This window comes from Daphnia magna, linkage group LG8, assembly GCF_020631705.1.
Source record: "Daphnia magna isolate NIES linkage group LG8, ASM2063170v1.1, whole genome shotgun sequence".
Lineage (NCBI taxonomy): Eukaryota > Metazoa > Arthropoda > Branchiopoda > Diplostraca > Daphniidae > Daphnia > Daphnia magna.
Genome location: NC_059189.1, coordinates 5,818,258 through 5,842,366, shown reverse-complemented (window position 1 = coordinate 5,842,366; position 24,109 = coordinate 5,818,258). Strand labels below are relative to the sequence as shown.

At 40.9% G+C, this 24,109-nt stretch overlaps 1 protein-coding gene across 1 annotated transcript in view; it reads right to left on the bottom strand.

Moving 5' to 3' along the window:
* Window positions 1–24,109, bottom strand: part of LOC116928913 (abnormal cell migration protein 10) — a 30,700-nt gene that overhangs the window by 3,339 nt on the left and 3,252 nt on the right. The window contains 5 exon segments of the mRNA XM_032936050.2: window positions 1–632; window positions 761–931; window positions 1,002–1,118; window positions 1,538–1,679; window positions 17,843–18,043. Coding sequence (XP_032791941.2) covers window positions 1–632; window positions 761–931; window positions 1,002–1,118; window positions 1,538–1,679; window positions 17,843–18,010 — 1,230 coding nt within the window. The 5' untranslated portion in view covers window positions 18,011–18,043.

Here is a 24,109-nt window from a genome sequence, read left to right as displayed (position 1 = left end):
GTTGCCGCCGGTGCCCGAAAAGAATTCTTCGATTAAGGCCGATCGACCGTCATCGTCGAGATGGCGGTCCTTCTCCGACGACGAGTTGAACGACAGCAAATAGTCTTCTGGCCGAGAGAAAATGCTATACTTGTCCGGTCTCTCAACGAAGAGGAGCGTGTTGCGCGAATCGCGTGTCCACAACATCAGCTGATCTACCAGCATTTCATTGTCTTCGTAGAAGCGCTCCATGTACATGTCGGCCAGGTGCTCAACCAGCACCCACTTGGGCTCCATGCGCACGTGATTCTTGTCCGATAACATCCGAGTTACGTTGCCGACCGTCATCTTTTCGTCGACGAGCAGCGACTTGGTACTGCCGTCGCTAGTGAACGCTTTGATGTACAGTTTCTTCACGTTGGCTTCTCGCATCTTTTCCAAGGCTAAACGGATTTTTTCCGACTTGAGACGCGCCGCTTCGTCGGCTGCCACTATCGTCGACGAACCCGTAGACGAAGCGTTCGATGTCGAACTTTTGGTAGAGGCGTCCGTTCTGGCAGCGCTGGCTCCCGATGAGGCAGAGCTTTCGCTGGACAGCATCGAAATGTTGTCCGAAAAAGCTGAATCATTATCGGGGCTTTCTGTTCTCATTCCTGCGCATTGCCGTGGGTAGGGGACGACGGGTGGGGAAAGCAAAGCAAATATTTGGCACATTAGTTGGATGTGACGTGACATTTAAAAAAATAATAATAATAAAATAAAAATTTATATATTGACTCACCTGAGTCAGTTCTACTGGTAGAATCTGTGTTATCTGGGGTTAAATCGATTCTCATTTTAATATTTCCTTGGCATCCGCCGGAATTCGATCGTGTGTGGGTCGTTTTCGTCAATTGTTCGTTTTGATCGTTGTTACTGTTCATCATCTTCTTTAAAGTATCCATTGGTCCTACTGAAACACAAGTAAACGAATGTGTACAAAGTTAACGAGAAAAGACGACGTTGTGTTTGCTTTGCATTACCTGATGATCTGATGGTGGCGGAACGTGGAACATCGTCGTCTTTAAGCTCTTGATCAAATTGAGATCCAAGAGCACAGAGTTCCTTCAAAATAGCATCGAGTTCTCCATCTTGCGATTCTGCATTGACATATGCACACACACACAAAACAAAACAAATGAATTTAAAAAACGAATTTAAAAAAATGAATTTAAAAAATGAATTTAAAAAATGAATTTAAAAAATGAATTTAAAATATGAATTTAAAAAATGAATTTAAAAAATGGACGTCATGGAATTGACGCCATCGAAAATCAAACGCTCGGTCCATCAGACTTTTGTGCGGATGAGACTGGAAGCCAAACGAGGTCAAGACAAAACGTTTTCGATTTCGCCAATGGTCGTAATCGGATAGATGTAAAAGGAAACAGCAGTTTTAACAAGAACCGAACGCTTAGTGTTTTCAACACATGTTTAATCCCATCAAAACGTACGAAAAGCCATTGAGATTTTATGTTGAGAAAAGTAAAAAGAAAAAAAAAAAAAAAAAAAAAATTACCTTCTAGATTCGCCATGGAAAAACGATAACTGTCGATTCGCGGTTCGTGCAGCAGCTGCAACTTATCCACATCCGGAACTGTGAGTGGGCGAGGTCCTGATGTTCCTCCCGCCGCCGCTACGGTACTTCCGTTTTCCAAGCCCTGCAATCACAAGAGAACAATACCGACAATGTAGTACGTACTACATAGAAGTGAATTTCTAAAGCGCTATTGTTCAACTTGGCCGAATGTGATCGTCCGGTTAGAAACGATTCGGAACGGGCCACTACCAACATAAAAAATGATGTAAAAAAATCAAAATCCCAACTATATATCCCCAGGAAGCATAAAGAATAACCAACTTTTCCCCCGGATAGAAAGCGAATTATTCCATAGTCTTCTTGTGTGTCGTGAAATGCACAACAGAAAACCAACAAACAATCGTATTTTTTCTTTCTTTCGGAAACAGCCAGCGACACAAGAGACTAGAAAAATAGCAAAAACAAACAAACGGCAATCGTGACACTTGACGAAAGTCAGAAATGGTGCGGCGTTTAAGTCGAGACCAGCATATAGCAATCAAGGGCGTTATGAAGTACGGCGCGCCGACTTGATCCCCCGTACACGAAGTCACAGTCAAGGAGGACAATCGATAAGCTGTGTAATCGTCAGTTAGCACCAGCACAAGTCCAAGAAAGAAAGAAAGAAAACAAAAAGGATAACTTCCTAGAAAACAAACAAAAATCGGCTGTTGCTATGGTCAGGGCCAATTGAGTCACGTCATTCATTCGCAACGTTTCGTGCGTGGTTGGCATTTTAAAATTTGAAAATAAGAAAACATCAGAAAATGGAGATAAATGAATAAATAAGGATAGGATAAAAAGAAAGTTGCTGCTCTTTTCAGATTTCGTTTTTTCCTCAGCTGATTATTGCAAACGGGGGTGCAAGTTATCAAGAGGGAAAGCAACCAAGTTTTGAGATAGCAGTAACCGCTCCGAACTTCTCGTACTTTCAGCAAAAGCTAAAGGTGCTGTGGCAGCAGTAACTAGAGAAAAATCTTTTAAAAAAAAAAGAAGAAAAAATAGGGGACAAAAGTTTATCTTGTTTTGGTTTTTTTTTTCTTTTAAATACCCGACCGTAACATCACGTCGGCGTTGCCAGGTTTGAAACAAAAACAGGCCGGTCTGTGTGATCAACGAACGGGAGACGAATTCGGCCATTCGAGGCCAAGGAAGAGCTTTGACGTGATCCTATCAATTACACTCGAGAGCGGACAGCCAGACGCCACGATAACCCACCCAAACGTGGGCGAGACAACGACCAAAGTTGGCCGTCGTTTCAAGAAAACAAACACGCACACACGAACACACACACACACACACACATACACACACATATTTGAAACAGACTTCGCATGGCCTAATGTCGAAACATTTCGCTTTCCAAGGAAAACATTCAAAGGAGTCGAAAAAAGAAAGAAGAGAAGGCTTTCATCGCTATACAGGAGAACAAGCGACGCTTTGGAATATGTTTGCGAATAAATAAACCCCCCCCCCCTCAAAAAAAAAAAAATAGACGCTGACGGAATTACTAAACATTCCATTACATCCGGTGGGTTCAAACTTCAGTTGAAACATTTGTTCCTTTCATGAATTCAATTATGGGTCTCGTGTGAGAATTAAAAAATAAAAAGAAGGAACTACTAACAGTAGATCTCACTTCATTTCTTTCCCTATTAGGCTTAATAAATGCCATTCTCGTACTTCCCTTTTCAGCTGCTCTATATGGCGTGAGGCATAAAGAAAAGTTTAGAATCAACAACGGGGGGGCCAGGATTTCGCGGTGGAGGCAAGGCCGTTCTTTTGATTCTGTCCAAACTATAAACACACGAGAAAACTCAGTTTACACACCCGGAACGTATGTGATTTTTTTTTTTTTTTTTTTTTTTTAAAAAGGTCGTCGACGTACTTGACCTGCCTGCGTCCTAGTCTTATCGGCTTCCACCAACCTTGGGATCCCTTTTTTCAAACACAAATAAAGTGAGAACAACTTCAGGTTTTTATTGCAAAGCTGGGATGTAATCCCTCAGACACAGGGCTGAAGAAGGGGTCATGGAGAAGCACACCACAGTTCTTTTTTGTGAAGCCTCTTCTTCGAGAGCGTGCAACATAAAACGGATGGAATTTGTAATAGAAGGATATGGTTATAGAAATGCGGATGCAAGTGGGGGGATGTGTGTTTATCTTTTGATTTCCTTCGGTGCGTGAACCGGAACAGCCTGATGACAGATGCTTAAACAACTGTTGCATTCTACGATTGGCTAATGACTGCTATTCTAAAAGAGGAAACCGCATGATGACATCCGACTGAAACTTGATCTATTCGTTTCTTTTAGTACAGGGCAAAAAGAAAAGCCCAATCTTTGCTCAGCCGTAAGTAATTTCTAGCCACTCGTCCTCTCTATTGCATTGATGGGCAGCATATTGTCAGATCTCAACAAGCTGCAACTGGAATATTTACTAAATTGCCAGTACAGTTAGCAGTGGCCATTGAAATCAACAAAACAAAAAAGAGCGACTAGTAATACAGCAGAGCGACCCTTGCAGCCGGCTGCTGTTTGATTTTTTTTTTCTTTTTACAACAATGACACAAAAGAAATGCTGCGCACAATAGACACAAAGGGAGAAAAAGAAGTTCTCATAGACTTAGCGTAAAATGCTAGAATAAATACCAAGAGGTAGTGGGTGAACACGAATGAAAATAAGGGGAGGAGACTTACATTGAAACCCTCAATACCCTCGTCATCGGAGATGGCTTCATCCGAATCTGGTTCGTCGTTGTCAGCCATTATGACGCTCATATTCCATTGCGTTTGCTGCAGAGCAGCGTCCATTTTGAAGACCATTGAAACAGCTGAAAACTTGATCGCCACTTAAAAATGGTATTCAAGTTTTCATTCCGTCAACATTCGCAAAGGTCGGTCAAAAGAAAACCAAATTCGAATCGATTGAAATCCAAATGACGTTCAAAACGGACTCGTGATTCACTTCCCGAGAAGGTTTAAAACACGTTGTTAATGGTATCCTTGTGTACACACACACACACACACACAAACCGATTGGCAAACTCTTTTTTTCTTTCTTCTCCCGATTAATCACGACACGCACAAGAAGAGTCCCATTTGAGCGGACCGGATCGCTTCTTTTCGAATGCGATAGCACAGATTGTATAACGGTTGACTAAGTGGGCACAAGGTCCGATACCATTTGTTGTACCACTACTTTAAAGTCAACACATTGTCTTGTGGCTTGAAAAGGATTGTGTTTTTTTTTTTCCGTTTCTTTCACACGTACGCAGAGAAAACAAAAACGTATGGCGTTGAGTTTCTTTGGAATAGATATTTCGGAATCGAGTATATTTAATTTTTGTTTTTTTTTCCTTATGGTTTTTTGTTTGATTGCGGTACAGAGTCAAGCCCACAATGTTAGACCATTCGAACGGGATCTGGATGGTATCCGTTGGAAACTTGCTCATCCATCAAATAAGATTTTCTTTTTCTTTTTCTTTCTTTCCTTATTCTTCGGTCTGATGATGTCGTGGCAACTTCAAATGCAGGCTTTTCAATCAACAGAGCACGTCGCTAACATTCTCAGAATGAACGACTGCACGCACCAGAGGAGAAAGAAAAGGGAAACAAGATGGTCGTCTTTTCGATACTCAAAAATAAACCAAAAGAGGCTGTGTGCTAGTGTGTGTGTGTGTGTGTGAGTGTGTATAACTCGGGACAGCCCACTGTGTGTTGGCGTGTGCTTTAAATACTTTTTCGTTCGTTCGTTTCCTTGGACCGGAAAGACTTGTCGGAAGATTGCCAGCTCGATATCACTCTCTACAAATAGTGGCGATTCACATGGCACTGTTTGGCCCAACAACAACCGAAACAAAAAAAAACAAAACAAAATAAACAAAAATACAATTGAAAGTGTGAAAAACTTGCAGAGCGGAAGGTGAATCACACGTTGCGTAAGATCGTGACGCACACGCTTCCCGAAACAACACAGGAACAATGAAACACACGCACACGCAAAACAACTGGGCGGTCTGTTGTAATCAAATGCGGGATCGAAACTGGTTCCATCCGTTCCAGTGGGCGTCTGAGAAGCAACTGGCAACGCTGACTCTTCAACACACACGCTTTTACTCTGCTATAAGCCCCCTCACTCCCTCTCTCTCTCTCTCTGTCTCTGTCGAAAACGTGAAATACTAAACACAAGGCTTCTCTCTGACCCTCTATACTCTCTGCTTGGGTTTTTATTTTTATTTTTTTTTTTTTCGTATGGATTTACTAACTTGTACCAAGCGACTCGGCCTTTTTACACCCCCCACCAACGACTCTATTGTGCGCTGCAAACAACTTGAAAACGAAAAAAAAAAAAAAAACCTGGAACACTTGAACTCTTGGGCAAAGAAAAGAAAAGACAGCCCCCTAAATTCGGGATTTTTCTTTTTCCCCGTTGTATGGTCTAAAGATACACAACTTATTTTTACGAATTATCTCAAAAACTGTGGTTTGCGTGGTGTCATGAAATGTTCCAGGTTATCCCAACTTTGTCAGTTTTCGTTTTTTTGTGTGTGTGTGTGGGGGGGGGATTGAAAAATAAAAAAATAAATTGAAAATAAAATAGTTGATGTACAGCAGGAGGGTGAAAAAGAAAAATACAAAAATAAATAAATAAAAAAATAAAATGGGGAATGAAACATTTAACACTGACGCCCTCTCCGCCCTAGAAAATATGGCCGGGCGTGTACCCCACACCATCGGTCCTGACCCAAACTTCTAACGGCTGCAGTAACGTCAGAGTGTTAATGGGAAACACATGGGCATGTTCCTTTAGCTCTCACTCTCGACATATTTTTCCAGTCCTGTTGTGTCTGTCCTCTGTGTCTACGTAAAAACGGCTGAATAGATGCAAAGAGGGGGAACAATCACACGCCAACAACACTAGAAGTAAAAAGGGGGTTTTCTTGAACGAACTAAAAAAAAAAACTACAAAAAACAGAGGGCGTCAACTCCCCATTTCGACGCTGTATGAATTTCATTACAACTCGTGTTCGTTCTTTCAGACGGTTGTCAAAGGGTAAAATAAAAAAAAAATGACATCCGTTTAATACGAAGGGGGGGTCAAAAGCTGGTCATGCTTCGTGAAATACAAAGAAACAAAAAAAAGAAAAATGCCGCCACAGAAAATCCAATTAGGCAGCGTTCCAACTTCAAATAAGATACGAGACCAAGGGAGCACACAAGTTCGTTGCTCCTCCGAGTTCCTCTACACGCACACACACAAATACCGAATTGCCCCCTGTGTGTGTGTGTGTGTCTGGAGGCCCTGTTAATCAGTCTGTTTTGGGCCGTGTCAAGACTTTAAGGGAGGAGACAGTCGACTTGCTTATCTACCACTATATTCTTTTAACTAGTACCCGGTTTCAATTGAGTTGTCCATCAGACGACACACACACACACACGTACCACCTATAGACGTCAAGTATAGTAGCCTCGCATTAAGCGGCTAACCGAAACGTATAACAAGTTCGAAAAAAAAAAAGGAGGGAGGGAGATTTCCGGCGTCGCAAAGGCGCTGGAATTTGATGTGATTTTTTTGTTTTGTTTGATGGATGAAGTTTTGAAAGGGGAGAAAAATGTATGGGACAGGTTTATTATATACGGCGGAAGGAATGCAACAATCATCGAACAGAGAAGCCGCTATTTAAACTAACGTTTTCGTATAGTCAATTCTGTCTCTTTCGTTCGTTCTCCCGTTTTCATTTGTTTTTTTTTTTTGTTTTTTTAAGTCGGTAAGTTGTATGCAGTGGCACGAACGCTCTTTTTTTTTTTTCTTTATTCCTTTTTACCTGGCTACCGCGCGTCCGCTGTGCTACCACCGAGATATATTTATATATATATCTACACGGACATAAAGAGCGAGAGAAAGAAAGAAAGAAAGAAAGAAAGAAAGAAAAAGAAGTTGAGTGTAGGTATATCTGGATATAAATCCCCTCGGCAAGCGACTTCCACTTTGGAATGAAATAAAGACTTTTTTTTTTTCCTTTTTTTTCCAGTGATGATTATGCAGCCTCACGAAGGGGTTTGGCATAACAGGAAAACACCCAACAACCATCGACGACAGAGACACATTCCAGTCTTACCTTTTTTTTTTTTTTGTCTTCTTATTTTTCAAAGGCAGACACACACACACACACACACACACAACATAATAATAATACAACGACCGAGGTATGTTTAGCCACCAATGCCACATGGCCCCCACCATCAGCACGACCATCATCGGCCTGCCCGGAGAATCCCTTTGGCTCTTTTCAATGCTGGACAACTGCATGGCTGGCCCTTTTTTTTTTTTTTTTATCTGATTCTTTGCCTACTATCCTTAGCATCTCCGTCTCATTTTTTTCGAAAGGAAACAATAAAAGACATCCAAATAAACACAAACAACAAGAGAAGAGAAAAATAATAAAAGAATCGAGAACCTATAGACGAATAGATCGGACGCGAAGCGACGACAGCAGCGACTTGCCCCAAGTTATAGACGTAGTAGAGTCAGAGGGGGGGGGGGACAAAGAGAGAGTGGGATAACAAACGAGGCAACTTTGTTCCGATTCCCTTTTTTTTTTTTTTCTGGACTTTTCTTCTCTAAAGGCCAATTCCGCCTGCCGCTTTATCTTTTAAGTCCATCTATTGGATGGTGACAGTCGCGTGTGCGCGTCTTCGTGAGCTTTTCGTGCTGTCTGAGATAACACACGCAAACGACGCTCGAGGGGTCGTTGCATTCAATTTCAAAAATAAAAAAAATAAAAACCTCGTTCACTGCTGCTATTTCACATTCGGTTGTTGGAGACCCACACACACACATAAAAGCCACACAACGAGAAACGAAATTTAACGAGAGTCCTTGGCACGAACAATTAGTCCCTTGCGAGGTGTGACATTTTGTTTCTTTCTTTTTCAAAAAAAAAACGAAAAAATAAAAAACAAAAAAAAAAAGAGACATTGGTTGCGCCAATCGTGGCATCGACATTTGAAACCCCCCGGGCTACGCTAGCGGGTTGGGCCTGAAGGCTCAGTCCTTTATCAAATGAGTTTTCACAAGGTAAGGTTCATCTAGTTTCGCACGGCGCGCGTACCTGTGCGCCTTCGACGACAAACTGTTAAGGCGTCCATGTAAAATGTTCTTACAAGTTCACGGAGTGGGTTGTCGCAGATTTTCGTTGATCGCGTTAGTAAGTCACACACACACACACACACACAAAAAAAGCAAAGGGGAGGTAGAGAGCTGACGTCAAAACCTTTGAAAATTGGATTCGTCAAGTCTCGACTGCCCTTTTTCTTCTTCTTCTACTTCCTTTTCTCGAACAGAAACGTTCGTTTTAATTCAAACTTCCCCACCAGAAAAAAAAGAAAAAAAAGAAAAGCTTCCGAGTGTCTGTGGCATCTGTTTAGGGTGCTCGAGAAGTAGTTGCTTCCTTCTTTTTTCATGTCTGGCCCAACCCACCTCCGCCAAACGGAAGGAAAGGAGAGTCAACTTCCGCTTCTGGCCTATACACACACACGCACACACACAGAGGCTTACATCTCATCTTCCCCCTCTAACACAAACTCACACCCTTGCATTTTTTTTCCTAGGATGTAGGAAGAAGAAGAAAAAAAGGGAAAGATGAAGGAGTGCCAGTGTTCGCTCATTGTGGCTGGACAAAAAAAAAAAAAGAAAAAAAGAAAAGTCAGGAAATAACGGAGAGAGAGTCAACTGAATTGGCTTCCGCCATCAAAGTTCATCTAATGAGTTCTACATCTAGGCGCGCCAGCGCATGCAGATGATTTCATTAACGAGACAAACAGATGCCAGCCCGGAAAACAATCGAACGTCATAACTGTGGAAAACCAAACAATGGAGCCGACCATTGAAACGATTCAAAGAAATGGAACGGAAGTGTCGTTTGATGGCCGCGGTTTCCATAATGTCCGACATTTCTTTCTTTTTTTTTTTTTTAAACCCAATAAAAAAAATGTTTGACGACCTAGTTTTTAATCCAGGAAAAGACCAACGACAACCAAACAACCTAAAGATGTTACAAAGCCATGATGGAACGCGCTTTGTCTCGCAATGTCACATGACCCTGCTGCGTTCCATAGGGGCAAAAGAAGACAAGAGTGATTGTGCCATCGGGGTAGTAAGTTGCGGTCATAGTTATTAAAAAAAAACAAAAAAAATAAAATAAAACACAAAAGCTATTCGAATTGTGCAGGTGGGAGAGACACTCGCAGCCGCGGTGGATGACACTACGTTCAAGGAAGAAGAAGAAGAAGAAAAAAAAATTAAATAGGTATGTACGTACACACAGAAAATTGCTGTATCATCCCTCCACCTCAATTTGTCTACTTTCTCAAAACCAAATCTTTACAATTGACTCCAGCTGAGAACACATAACTCTCTTAAAGTGGCCGGAACGCCTCCCCCCCCCCAATCCTAACGTGAAAAGAATTTTCATATACTCCTCCTCGCGTCCAATAAGTCTCTATTTGCCAATTGCCATTTTCTCCACCCCACCCCCCCAGGAAAAATGTAAATAAACTGAAACGTGCCATGCAAAACAGCTTAAAAATTAAAAAAAAAATTAAGCGATGCTGCAATTCACGATGCAATATGGCGACCGGGTGTAGTTTAAGGGAAGCAAAAAAAAAAAAAAAAACAAGTTAGCAAAGACAAGAAAAAAAAAAAATGAGGGGTAGTGAGGGGGGAGGGGTGGAGGAGGTCGTTTAAATATAGCACGCGCCCCGCGTACATCTGCGAGACAGAGAGAGAGAGAGAGAGCCGGGGAACACTTCCGTGGAGCGTTATCCCTTCGTTGGCTCTTATATTTCTTTCGACACACGCCGTTCTTTGTCTTGCGTGTACGGGCCAGACCCCCATCGAACCGAACGACTTTGGCTTATGTTCACTTCAAAACCAACGTTCGTATTCTTACGCCCCAAAAGTTCATCCAGCAGGATCAGTTACAACTAATCTGTTTAATCAGCCATTTATTTCCCCTTTGAAATAAATACAAAAACTAAAAAGGTGAACATGAAAAACGATGAAGAACGACGAAGAAGAAGAAGAAGTAGCTGGGGTCAAATGGCCTGTCTAGAAAAAAAGAGAGAGAGAGAGAAAAAAAAAAGGGGGGAGAAACATCCCTCGCCCCGTCCGTCTTCCAAACACAGCTGGGCTGCTGGCCATCATTTCGAAATCCATCGATCATGGAACGTTCCACTAGAAATGACTTCAATCAACAACAAGGAAGCGGGAAAACCCGTTGTGACTCTTACCCCGTTTCTCTCTCTGTCTCTCTCTCTCTAAACAACAACAAAGAAGAAGAAGAAGAAGAAAAAAAAGTGACGGATCGTTGATGTCAGACTTAACGACCCACAAAAACTTGAATAGTTTTCCTTGTCACGTTGTGTAAGAAAGGGAATTTAAAAACAAGAAAAAAGAAAAAAAAGAAAAAGATAATAGGTTAAGCATGACGAAGCCATCGATAGTAGTAGCGTCAGTAACACAATAATGCTACCTGGGGATGGGGCACTTTGCCGTCATCGTCGAACGCAGAAGTGCGCGGATGATGTTCAGTCAGAGTGGCCATGTCTCGAATGCGGGGTTTTAAACATTTAAAAGAAAAACATAGTTTCATGTAACGTCGTCTTCATTTCGAACTTTTGCGACAACAACAAGGAGACCTTCTTTCAACAGTGCGCCAGTGTAGGTATACCAGCTGTTGCCTTTTTCTTTTCTTTATTAAACCAATCGGCTTGTACGCGTGTTAAAAGCAATTTTTAAGGAGTTCTCCCCCTTTTTTCGGTCAATCAACGATGAGCTTTAAAAAAAAAAAAACAGGTAGTCGCAAGTAGGCCTACAGCAGATGGTCAATTGGTAAAAAACTCTCGTATGGAAAACAAAACAAGACGTACTGCCCCCCTCCCCCCTCTTGCCACAAATACAGATAAGATGGAGGGTATTCATTTTCACCGAAGAGGGGGATAAATAAATAAATGAGAACAGGGCAGGTGTTGGTTTAGATATCTTGAAGAGGAGTAAGGAGGAGGAGGAAGCACGTGTTTACCATATGAAAAAAATGAGAAACAAATAAGAAAAAAAATGTAGAATGTCTTTCGTTTTGTGTTTGTGATCGACAGGAGGAGAGAAATCACACGCCATCTCCACAAACATATATAAATAAAGTATCAAGAATTAAAGGGCCAGTTCGAGTCTGCGTGTGTTGATGGCGGGCTGGAAACGTTGGCGCCGAATTAGCATCGCCTTGTCGGAATATTTAAGCTTTTGGTGTTTTCATCTGAATTTGTGATGAACGCAAAAGGCTTTTTCTTTCTTTTTTTTTTTTTGTTTCCCCGTTTACCTTTACCTTGCCCCCCCCCCCCTCCATCGGAAATGAAACCGTCTGCATTGATGAACGTCGTCTACAAATTGCCTGGTGTTGGGCTGTTCGTGACTGCTCCTGGCGACGTTCAATAATTCATGTCCACCACTTCCCAACATTTGGGGCTTTTGTTGTTGTTGTTGTTGTTGTTGTCGAAACGAAAAATCGACACATTCGATGGTGCCCCCAGTAGGGAACCATCGGTCACGACTCTAGTTTACGATAGCCACCGGGAGGGGGTCACGCAAGCCACGTATTACTAAGAGAGCATCTTCTTCTTTGAATCAAAATAAATAAATAAGAATAAAGGTTTGCTCTCTTCAATCAAAGTGTGGCATCCTTGTTCTTTCACGTCGCATTTGATTTGTGTTCCGACTGCGTTTTCATAACAAACGAGCAAAAAGGGATGGCAGGTGTTAAACTTTTTCTTGTTTTTTTACTTTCTCTTTGAATCGATCAACTTCTAAAAGAGGAAAGTCACTGAGCCGGACTGGCAAAGAGCAACACGAGATTGACAGATGTGACGAGGCGTGCGTCTATATAATCCTATGACATCTGCCGCCTGCACATGATTTTTCTTCGTGCCCTCCCTCATCTTTGTTGTTGTTCGCAGAGGGGGGAAACAACTTTCAACGGAGACATCGTCGCGCAGTGACGAAAAGCCTGGCACGGGCATTCGTAACGTGTTTGTCACAGTCTAAACTCAGCTAAGTGCTGATTCAAAAAATGAAAATGATCTTTTTATTTTTTATTTTTTTCTGTTGGGGGGGAGGAGGGGTAGTCCATCAACATATCATCCCATTGAGGGGCATTTACGTACAGCCGTTTTTAGTTGCAATGGAAGAAAAAAAGGAAAACACGTCGCGGTTAACGCGGCCAGGAAATGGCGTTGCGTAAAAGGGAACGAAAGGAAAAAAAGAAAGAAAAATGTTTTTATTTTTTACAGCGCAATTGGCCAGCACCCTATTTCAATATTTTCTTTATAGTGGCCACGTAATGGATACTGCGTGTTTTTTTTTTCCTTGGGAAATGTCGATCATTTTGACGTAATATCCCCTTTTTTTTTTCCCCCCCATTCTGGAACGGAAATGAAAACTTGTCATTTTGCGCCATTTTGATTTTGATCGCATTTTGAAATAGTTGGCGTTTTCACCTGATCGTTTCAAGAGTTTCGAAAAATTGGAAACAAAATTTAAACTACTCCTCCCTGCAACGATGAAGAGTATTTACGATTTCAAGCTCCGCCCTTCAATTAAAAAGCGTTGCGGCGGACTTGACGAAAGGGCATTGAAAGGTTGTTTTTTTTAAGGACGGCAGCCGAATTCAGAAACTCCCAGAAGAAAAAAAAACGACCACTGCTCGATAGAAAGAAATGGACGTTTCCAAAAATAAACAACAGCGAAGAAATATTTCCTTACATCGCAGAGCCAACGCCTTATTCAAAAACAGAAAAAACAAAAAAGAACGTGAAGGGGTTGTTTCTTTGGACGATTCGGCCCACATGGAACGCGCACACAAGAAAAGAAGGTAATAAAAGCCGAGCCACTGGACACTCGTGATGTAGTTTCGTTTAAACAAAAGAGGACATAACTAATAACTGGCAAGGTAAAAACGGAAGAAACGACGATGAAAGAAACAAGAAAAATTCAAATAAACAAACAAAAGAGAACAGGAAAAAAAAAAGGAAAGATTGAAGACAAGCCCCCGTTATGAGAGGTAAAAGTTCAAAAATGGATTTCTATCTTCATCATTTCCCCTTCTTTCTTGATGGGACTCTTCTTCAGACCCCGGACAGGCCCCTATCAAACAAAAAGCAAAAATGCGGGACTCCTTTTTTTTTTTTTTTTATTTACAACCCCAAGTAGGCCTCTCTCTCGTATTTTATTTTATGTATTTATTTTTTTTTTTGTCTTGATTTAATAACAAGGTCGATTATGTATTCAAGAAAAACAAAATTTTTATCTAGGTCTTTCATCTTGTTGTCATGTGTCACTTCTATCCAACTGATGAAGACAACGACTGTTCTGTTTGTTTTCCTTTCTTTTGTGCTTCATCCGTCTTTTTTTATTTTAAAAAAAAAATAATAATGATAAATAAAAGATACCATATCGAAAGGGATCAAAATAGCCATTATTCAAAGGGCGGGTGGCGTATGGCGCCACCTAGCGATCGAAATGGGAACTAAGTGCTCGAGTCGAGCTGCAATCCTATCGACGACCCGCAAAACCACGGGTCTGTCCACGACTGGACCACTAGTGAAGTTTTTGAAATTTAAAACGAGATAAAAAAAAAAAACCAAAAAAAAACAAAAGAAATAAAATATTCAAATGAGGTTGCAGACGTCATCGGGTGGTATCAAATTGTATTATCAGGGCGAACCAGACAACGAACGAGTCTCGAAATTTCTTTTTGTTCCCAAAAAATGGGAGGGGAGTTAAAAAAGAAAAAAAACGTCCACAATCTATTTGCTACCACGACAAACAGAAAACGACGTAACGAGAGCAAACGATTCACGAGGTGTTTGAACAGCCGGGGAAAAAAAATTTAAAAAAAATTTGTCGGCTGCGTTCTCGATAACCGCAATGATCTCATCGGGTCGTACGTGTCTGTTAATACACGCGATAGCGGAGCCGGACTTTGAATGTGGCACGGAAAAATATGTTTCTCGGCTGAATGTTTTATTATTTTTATTTCTTATTTTTTACATATTAGACTTCCATCAGTCACTCGATTTCATCCGTGGCAATCAGTCATGGCAACGCCAATGAGAGAAAATGGGGAGTTTTCAACGACTCCACCCTCGTTTTTTTTTCGAAAAGAAAACACATTTGAGCAACCCAGCCCTTCATTTGAAAATCCTCCTATTGGCCCCAGAAATAAATAAAAAAAATGGGAAAAACCCTCGTTCCAATCGCTTGGATGTAATCGATTTCAAGTGTTGGATCATCCAACATATTCACCCCCTGTCTCTCCCCCCACCCCCAACTTGTCCCTCCGTCCGATGTATATTAAAGAGAAAGGTCGAAAACGAACTTTCAATTCCACAGGCATGGCACACCATTGTCTGAGTGAAAGGACATTAGTAAAAGCAGCACGTACTTTTTTTTTTTTCTTTTCTTTTTTTTTTCGTACCTGCTTTGTCATTTCGGTACCAGGTCGACCGTCAAGGTAACGTGGACATTTTTTTTCTTGTTTTGTTTCAACAAAAAAAAAAAAAAAGAAATGTAAATAAATAAACAAAATAAAAAACAAAAAGAAGAAGAGGGAATGCATTGTTGGCCATGTTTGGATCGGGACCTGCGGCGCCCTCCCGTGTGTTCTGGGGGGAGAGAAACAATGCCTACATGTCGCTGCTATCCACTCACAATGATTGGATGGCAAACACCTTCCAAAATGTGGAATGAAATGTTAAAACAAATAAAAATAATAATAATAAATAACAAAAAAAAACTGGCAAGATAACAAATGTTTTTTTATTCTTCTTCTTTTCCAATTGTGAAGCCAAAAAGAAGAAGAAGAAGAGAAAAAAAAAAGCGGAAACCACACACGTACATCCATCCGAAATATCGAGGTTACGGTGCATCACGACGTACAACGAATAGCTCCGGAAGCTCTTTCGTGACAAAACAACTCGGAAAAAAAGGATAATAAATCCTTAAAAAAACAAACTGGGCGTCCGAAACAACACTAATCATTGACACCAAATTCCCATTTTTGTTTTGTTTTGTTTTAACGGACAACGTAGAACTTGGCAACTAAAGGAATCAGCGTAAAAAGGGGAGGGCCGGGAATGAAAAACCGACAAACGAGACGACGGATGATTCAACGTAAAAGATCCGGTACTTCTTGGGCGGAGGTTCTCGTCCATCAATCCTTGAAAAAAAAAAAAACAGAAAAAAAGAGGACGAACAATCTTTTTCTTTAGCGAGCACTGCGTCAAAGATTCGGGGCTCAACACCTACGCACGCACCATACAAGAAATCCTCGCGGGAAATCTATTTAAACATCAACAAAAAATGGCAATTGCATTCCGGTAGACGTGGGGTTGTGAGTAAGAAATGATGAAATCCGTCGCGACAAGTGTGCACAAGCGAAGCAATCATATGTTTCTTAAAATGGACAACAAAAAACGGCGCTTTCCACAGTAGGGGGAGGAGAAAGAGCGATGAATTTCCATCAGCATCGCTCGAATTCCTCCGACAATCTGGCACCGATATTTTGTTTTCTCCCTTTTGTACTTGTTAGCAGCCACTTCTTATATTCTTTGGGTCATTTTGAAATAAGATAAGATAAAAAAAAAGAAAAAAAAAGACAAGAAAAGGGCATCTCAAGTCCGCACTGCGGATGGGCGTGCAATCATCTAAGCTAGCCGAGTAGAAAGAGAGAAAAGAAAAGCGGTACCAAAATCGCTCACGAAATATACGAAAAACTTGTAAAGATGCTCTTGTTATTACAATCATTGGAAGTAGGCAGTAAAACGGCCAAATCCTTTCAGGCAATAGGCCAAATCAGCCATTTGGACGTAATCTACGATCGGACCGTTTCAAGAAAATCGATCGACAGGAGGTCCTCCAATAAAATATCCAAAATGGCCCCAACAAATCGTTTTTAACCTTTAAGGAAAATGATTTTTAAAAAAACTTGTTCTCAGAAAGAGAAAATAATAACTCCCAAATTTAAGCAATTCAGAAGGGGAAAAAATAAAAATAAATAAAAATGAATTCTCAAGATGCGCTTGGGTGGGGATGGGATGAGGGGGGCGCAAATGATTGTCGCCCTATAGTGGAAAGGGAACATACACTACCGTCGTAAGACGACACGATCTGGCACTTAAAGTTATAAAGATGGCTTGCATTTTTTTTCTTTCCCTTTTGTGTGTGTGTGTGTGTCTGTGTGCATGCCCCTTACTGGTTCAAATAACCTCTCAAACTGAAGCGAGAGAAAAAGCGATGGAATAACCCGAAAAAAAAAAAAAAATGGGAAGACGGGGGTATATGGCATCTTTCTCACGCCATGAGACTCGATGGAGAATATGGTCCTTTCCGCTCTTTCTCTCCCCCCATCCCGACTCATCTCCGTTCTTCATTGCGCGTATACACCAGCGTGTGTTAGGTAAGAAGATTTATTGGTGAGCGTACGAGTTGCTTCCCATCCGGAGCAAAGGAAGAAATGTGGATACGAAAACAGGAAAAAAAAAAAAATAAGAATAATGTGTGTGCGGAGGATGGAAACAGCCACTGGATACATTTAACATCCGCATTGTGTTACGGATGGAAAAGAGAGAATGAAAAAAAAAATGCGTCATATCAATAAGCAATGCAACAGTACGAGATCGACCGATAAGATGATATAATAAAGGGACCACCAACATGCACACACAAAGTCTTGAGGTATATATGGTCGTAAAACATGTCAGACCTTCCTGCCCCTTCGTCCACACTCCCCGACGAAAAATAATACACGGTAGACAAGGACAAACTTGAAATCAAAAACAAAAAAATGTCCATGAGCGGGTGGGGAGTACGGAGTGGGGGACTTTTGCGAGAAAATTGGCGCCGTGTTCAAACATTCTCAACCGAGCAGGTCTGTCCTACCGACTTCGCAACATGTAAACAAAACAACAACAACAACAGCAAAAAACTGGAATGTTTTAATGGCCGTTTGGCAATTGCGCCAAGGTGAGCCCAATTTCTTTAGATTTTTTTTTTTCTTTTCCTTTATTCTAATTTAGAATTCATTATTCACGGGAGCCGGTGACGGAATCTAGTCACAACTATTGCCCAAAAAAGGCCACGAAAATGCAAAATGCAAAAAAGGAAAACAGGTAGCAAAATGTGATGACTTACCATATTCAAATTGTCCAATTCTCCTAGCCAAGTGTTGAGCAGCGCTTGGGGATCATCCCACGCCAGTTCCGCTTTAGCCGCCGGTTTAACGACGGCATCTTCCGTTTCCGAATCCGGTTCCGCTTCGCTGTTGGACAGGTAGCAAGCTTCTTCGTAGAAATCCGACATGGTTCTCGGTAGAGGTGACTTTGTCGAATACACCTGTAGAAATGTAATACAAAAAAAATAAATAAATAAATAATAAATGATAAATTATACGATCATCACTTGTGGGGGGTGGGGGTGGGTGAGGAATTGATATTTTGAAGACAAAATCGTTCGACTCTTAAAAAACATATGGTCGACACGGTCTAGTGCCCTAGCGGGGTGGAAATGCATCCGTAAACAGAGCCGAACACGATATGGAAATCGTTACCGACATAACCAAAGTGACAGACGATACCAGTGAGATCCTCTCCCCCTATTCCCTTTTTCTTTTTCTTCTTCTTCTTCTTCTTTCTTGTTCCTTTGTTACAACTAATTACACCAAACATCCTCTGTGTATAGCTACTCAGCGAATGACAACCGCCAACCGTGAAAGGCAATCTCATCACGTGACGTACTCTTCTCCGTCTCACTCTCTTCTGCAGAGACAATTCTTTTAGAATCTCTGACGATAAATTGAACCTTTTATTTCTTACTGACTGCTGAGATGGAAGAAGAAGAAGAAAGGGATTTTCTTAACTTGAAGGTCTTCGCAGAATATAACAACAACGAGTTGCCTAACAAGAGTCCATTCTAATATGCAAAGATCATTGAACCTGGTCATATCGACGTTCCCTCAAGACATCATTAAAGACAAGTGCAAAAAAAAAAAAAAGGAAAAAGAAAGGGACAAGTTGGCAGACTGGAACACCGGAAACGCACCTTGCCTGATTGCATTTGGTAACACAAAAAAAAAAAAATAATAATAATAATAATAATAAAAAGAGCCAGTCTCTACGCCCTTCAGTCAAATGCTATTAGACGGCAATAGGAGGCGTTAGATAATACCAGAAAAAAAACATTAAAAAAAAATGATCGCAACAATAAATAATTTTATACCAGGGGGGTGATACGCAAGAGCAGATCACGCAAGGTCCATTATTTCCGTCCGATGCCGCACACACGTGTCTCAATTCACTTATTCAATTCAATGCGGAGATATCGAAACCCATAAAATAAAAAATGTGGGAGGGGGGGGCGGAGGAAAATTGGGTTGCCAACGGGGTGTTGGCTAATTCGACTTGATTGTGTTGGTGGGCAATAAGCGCGAAGGGAGGAGAAAAACTGACTTCACACGCAGATGACGTGGCTTCCGCTCGATCTTCGCCAGACTCTTCATCTCTCTTTTGTAAACGTTCTGAATAATAAAACACGTGACGCATCAGAGTATCATTTAAAGGGGAAACAAAAAAATGCGAAACAGGTTTTTGCAAAAAAAATAATCGTTACTTCGATGTCGAACAGCTTTTTGATAAGAAAAAACATTCCGGAAATTCAAGACGATTTGACGACGTAGTCGAGATAAAAGAGATTTTTTTGGCTAACAATCATTTCCATCTGCTGTTTACCTAATGCTTATTTGTTTTCTTGCCATATTTTCTTGTTCCACGGAAAACGATTGTTATCATTACGACGCCACATGTCTTGTTCTAATAATAAGCGAGAAGGACCCTCTCTCCCTTCTTCTTCTTCTTTTGCATCAGACAATCGAACGATAGCTGGACACACACACACACACACACAACAAAAAAGAGCACGGGAGAAAAGAAAATATGATAATACGCGGAGTTGTAGCGCGGCGGGTGGCGATGTATTCATTTAGAAAGCACTAAACAATCGCCGCGATTCAATTAAGCGTTGGCCAGAGTCGCAAGAGAAAGTTTCCTGCTCGAATTGTTCTCGGTCTACATTGTTTGGTCATTTCCGTTCCGTCTTTGGCCGTCCTCATTTTCATACGATCGGGAAGGGAGAAAAAAATCACAATACGAGGTAACAAAACGAACGCCCAATAGAATGCGAATAAAATATTTTCTTTTTTTTTTTAAAGAGGGGGGGGATGAAAAATCTCGACACGCTGTTGATTGCAGGATGGCTCCGTAAGAAATGTTGGAAGTTAGTGGTGCCCTTTTGTATTTTTTTCGTTTGACCTCACAAGTCCTTATATTGACAAAATATGCGTCCGGCCAACCTTGAGAAGAGGAGAGTGGCACCACATTAAATTGGTGTGTGTGTGTGTGTGTGTGTGTAATGTCGAGACCAGATAAAAGAAGTCTCTCTCTCTCTCTCTCTCTAAAGACCTAAAAAAAATAAAACTCGTTGTGTTAGATGAAACCGGATCGATACCATGCCGCTGGAAACAGCTGTTTTCGCTCAGAATTTTCATACTAGAATTACAACCGCAAAAATTACAAAATAAAAATCCGTCATTGTTGGTTAACGGTATGTATACGTATACGCTATATTAAGTTGGGATTGATCAAAAAAAAAAAAAAATTCACCTGAGGAAGACCTGCGGGCTGGACGAAAAAAATGGGTTCAATCAACTGCCTGTTGGCCAATCATTTTTTTCCTTTCCCAATGGCCTAAAGGATCAAACCCCAAGTTTTCTTTTTCAAACAATTCCGATGGACGATATATGCAACAAAACGCCAATCAGTTTCGAAACCGGGGATGTTAAGTATAACCTCATTAAACGAGACAAAAAAAAATAAATAGATCGCCGCTCACGGACGCTCGTGCTATATCACTCGGGATAAAAGAAAAAAACAAAAAATTAAGTAGGTGACAAGAGAGAACCCTACAAATGACGGATGGACTACCTCGCTCTTTTTTCCCACGGTATCCAAGTCGGTCACCACTATTCTATACCGAGGTCGTGTGAAATATCCCGCGTATTTTTTTTTTAAACGCAACTCCAAAAAAGGGTAACTTATTTTTTTTTTCGTACAAATGACGCCCGCCCCCCCTCCTCAAAAAAAAATATATATATATATAAAGTAGCATTTTGTTAGAAATTTAAAAACTATAATTTTCAGCCTCTCATAAATAAAGTCAGTATTATCTTTTTTTTTTTTTTGTTTTTTTTTCGCTTGCAAACGCTTCTTTTCTCTCCTTCCCGGATGTACACGCGAGAGAGTTATATCATCTTACGGCAGCCAAAAAAAAAAAAAAAAAATCTGGCGAATTTAAACCGAAAAGGTTTCAAATGGCCGGTAGTTTCGGCTTTAATCTAGCGACTAATCCATCGGCGGCAGTATACATTTTTTTTCTCTCTCTCTCTCTTCTTTTTGTAAAGTCAGCTTTAAGATTTATTATTTCATTATATGAAGAAAAAAAAAGACACGCCGACTATAGGGTACCACATTATTCTTACACACACACACCGCCTCGTATGAGAGAAAAAAAAAGAAGAAAAACAAGATGGCTCCAACAAAAAAGAGGTTGTCCGAAGAGATAACTCGGCGTCGTAACAGCTTCGAATGAAAGCATTTAAAAAAATAAAGAAAATACGGAGAGTGTGTCTGGTAGTTGTCTCCGTAGACTTTCTATTCACCTGACGATCACACACTGCTCTACTCCTTTTTGTGTGTGTGTGTGTGTGGAAGGAAAGTGGGCAGAAAAAGAAAAAAAAAAACAGGCTCCGCTTGCGGGCAGCCCATTTGAATTTCACTCCCTTTCTCCAGACCATTCGTTTAGCTCATTACTTTTACTCTGCGCTGGTTCGAAACGAAACAGACGTTCACATGGGAGATGTTTTTAGATGGCGTCGCCGGAAGCATCTCCTCCCTCTTTGGCTCGTTAAAATTTGAAACAAAAAAAACAAAAAAAAAAAAATCAGAAAATAGTGTCGGCCCCGTTTAACAGGAAAAACAAAAAAAGAATAGTCAACTTTTATGACAAATACGGTGAAACTATCGCTTAAGTATTTCTCCTTTGATAGACAAAAAAAGGAAAAAGACTTTCGAAAAACTTCAACAGAAATTCCATGGCTCAAGAGACTTGACAAAGAGAGACAGTGGGGGGACTCTCTCTCTCTATTTGACCTTTTGTCAATTTCTAGTCTAATCTTGCCGATTTCCGGTGTTAAGAGAGAGAGTGAGAGAGAGAAAAAGATCTTGCCGTATCAAGATTCCCCGGGGTTTGTTTTTGGTATTTCGTATGATGGACTCCAGTTTGCGCATTCTCTGCGCCGAGACGTTTTGTATACAGCGAAAGTTTTTGTGGAGCGATGGGAGGCCGAGTGTCGTCAATCATTTGTACAAGACTTCAAATGCGCTTCTCAAAGAACCAAAAAATAAGAAAAGAAAAGGTGGTAAACTATCACAACATTGTTGGAATGATGATGCGAGTCACAAGAATTACATTTCTATGCGTTTCTGTTTTGTTTTCGTTCTCCAGGCAAGTTTGGGCCATCAAGTCTTAAATGAAAAATTCGTGTCGAACCAAAAGAGGCAAGATTCGCGCATGATCAAGAATAGAGAGAATAAAAAGGACGAGTAGCAAGGAAAGGTATAACGATGTCCATAAAACACAAGTCTATGCAAGAAAACTCGTAAAAGCCAATCAATAAGAATAAAGAATGCGGAGAGGGGAGGGGAGGGAAAAACGTTCGATTGTCTGAAACGATTCCTCTTCATTACGACGTCCTGCATGTTCCAGTAGACGGCCTCCTACGGTTCATTTTTGTTGTCTACTTTGCTTTAAAAAAACAAAACAAAAACAACAACAAAAACAAACCCATGAATAATTCACTGAACTAGGCACGAGCGTCAACGGATTGGCAAGTCAATGACTCGTAAACATTGAAAACGAGGGAGGGAGAAAGAGAGAGAGAAACAAAACGGAAAAGTATCGCATCGTAAGATGGAAATATTTTTCTTGCCAGTACCGAATAAGAACCCACCCCCCGCCCTCGTTTTCATCGATCCAACTACCACCCGCTGCGTGAGTCATCCTTCATCTTACGTGTCGTCTCCAAACTTTTTCTTCCTGTAGACAAGGCGACAGCGCGGAAACCTTTTTCTTCTTATTCAACTGACTGCAACTCACAAAAAAAAAAAAAAACGGTTAACAACGGGATTCAAATGAGTAGAGAGCCCATCCAATTAGTAAACATATAATTTTTTTTTTTTCTTTCTACTATTCAGAACGTAGACATATTTTGCCGTGTGGACGCCCAAGATAATCGCATGTTAACGGATGCAGTTGACAAGGAAGTGGGTAGACTTTAGTCAATTGGAAACGGCAGTACACACGTCAAGTGTCTGTCAACCATTTGACTAGATGGATATCGAGCACGAGGCAAATGTCGTGAACAAAAAAAACAAAAAAAAAAATGGCTTTATTTCACGCTTTAGAGCCTCCGCACACGGCATATGAACTTCTTTTATGAAAAGAGTTATACGGTTGGGCCGTAAGCGGCTTATCGAGTTAGCAACCGGCCGGCAATGAGAAAACCTACTAACCTATTCGCTGTCTATGAAGTGTGTGTATATAGGCACAGATAAGAAACTACAAGATTTCGATCAATACAGACAGAGTGTGCAGCACTCAAGAGTTGCTTTAATATTGAAGCAAGTTGCACACACGACGTTCGGAAATGACTGGCACATGCACACACCGTTTGGGAGTCCCGTACTTCTGACGGGTTCATCGGCCCAATCGATTGGCGACGACCTACCGAAAAAGGTCCGCTCTTTTTTTTTTTTTTTTTTTCCTTTCCTACTCCCACGTCCCACCCTCTTCTACTGTGTGCACCCTTGAATTGTAGCCAATACAAGGGAAGAATTTTTTTTTTTTATATTTAAAGGGGGACTCTAGCCGAAATCTTCCAACATTTGGTAAATCGCTTTCTGTACTACTACCCCCTCCTATTCGTAATCCTCCCCCCCCCCATCCTCTTGGATGACTCACGCTGGTTGAAGGGAGAAGGGAAAAAAAAATCGATCCTCCAACTGACGGTATCTTTACTTTAGATACCGTCTTCCACGGGTATTTTTTTTTTATGTGTAACGGCGAACAAAAGAAAATACAAAAGAGGGGAATTTGATTGACTACCATTTAACATTCTTGTTGCGCAGAGTTGATTGAAAATTTTGTTTTTCTCCCTCGTTAAAAAAAAAAATGTTTTCCTCTTTTAGGATAAAATTACGAGCGGATCTTATCTTTACGCCTACGTGCTCCGATGGAGTTAACCCCGAAAGGATTATCAACGATGATTACACAGGCAGGGTTCAGCAGTTT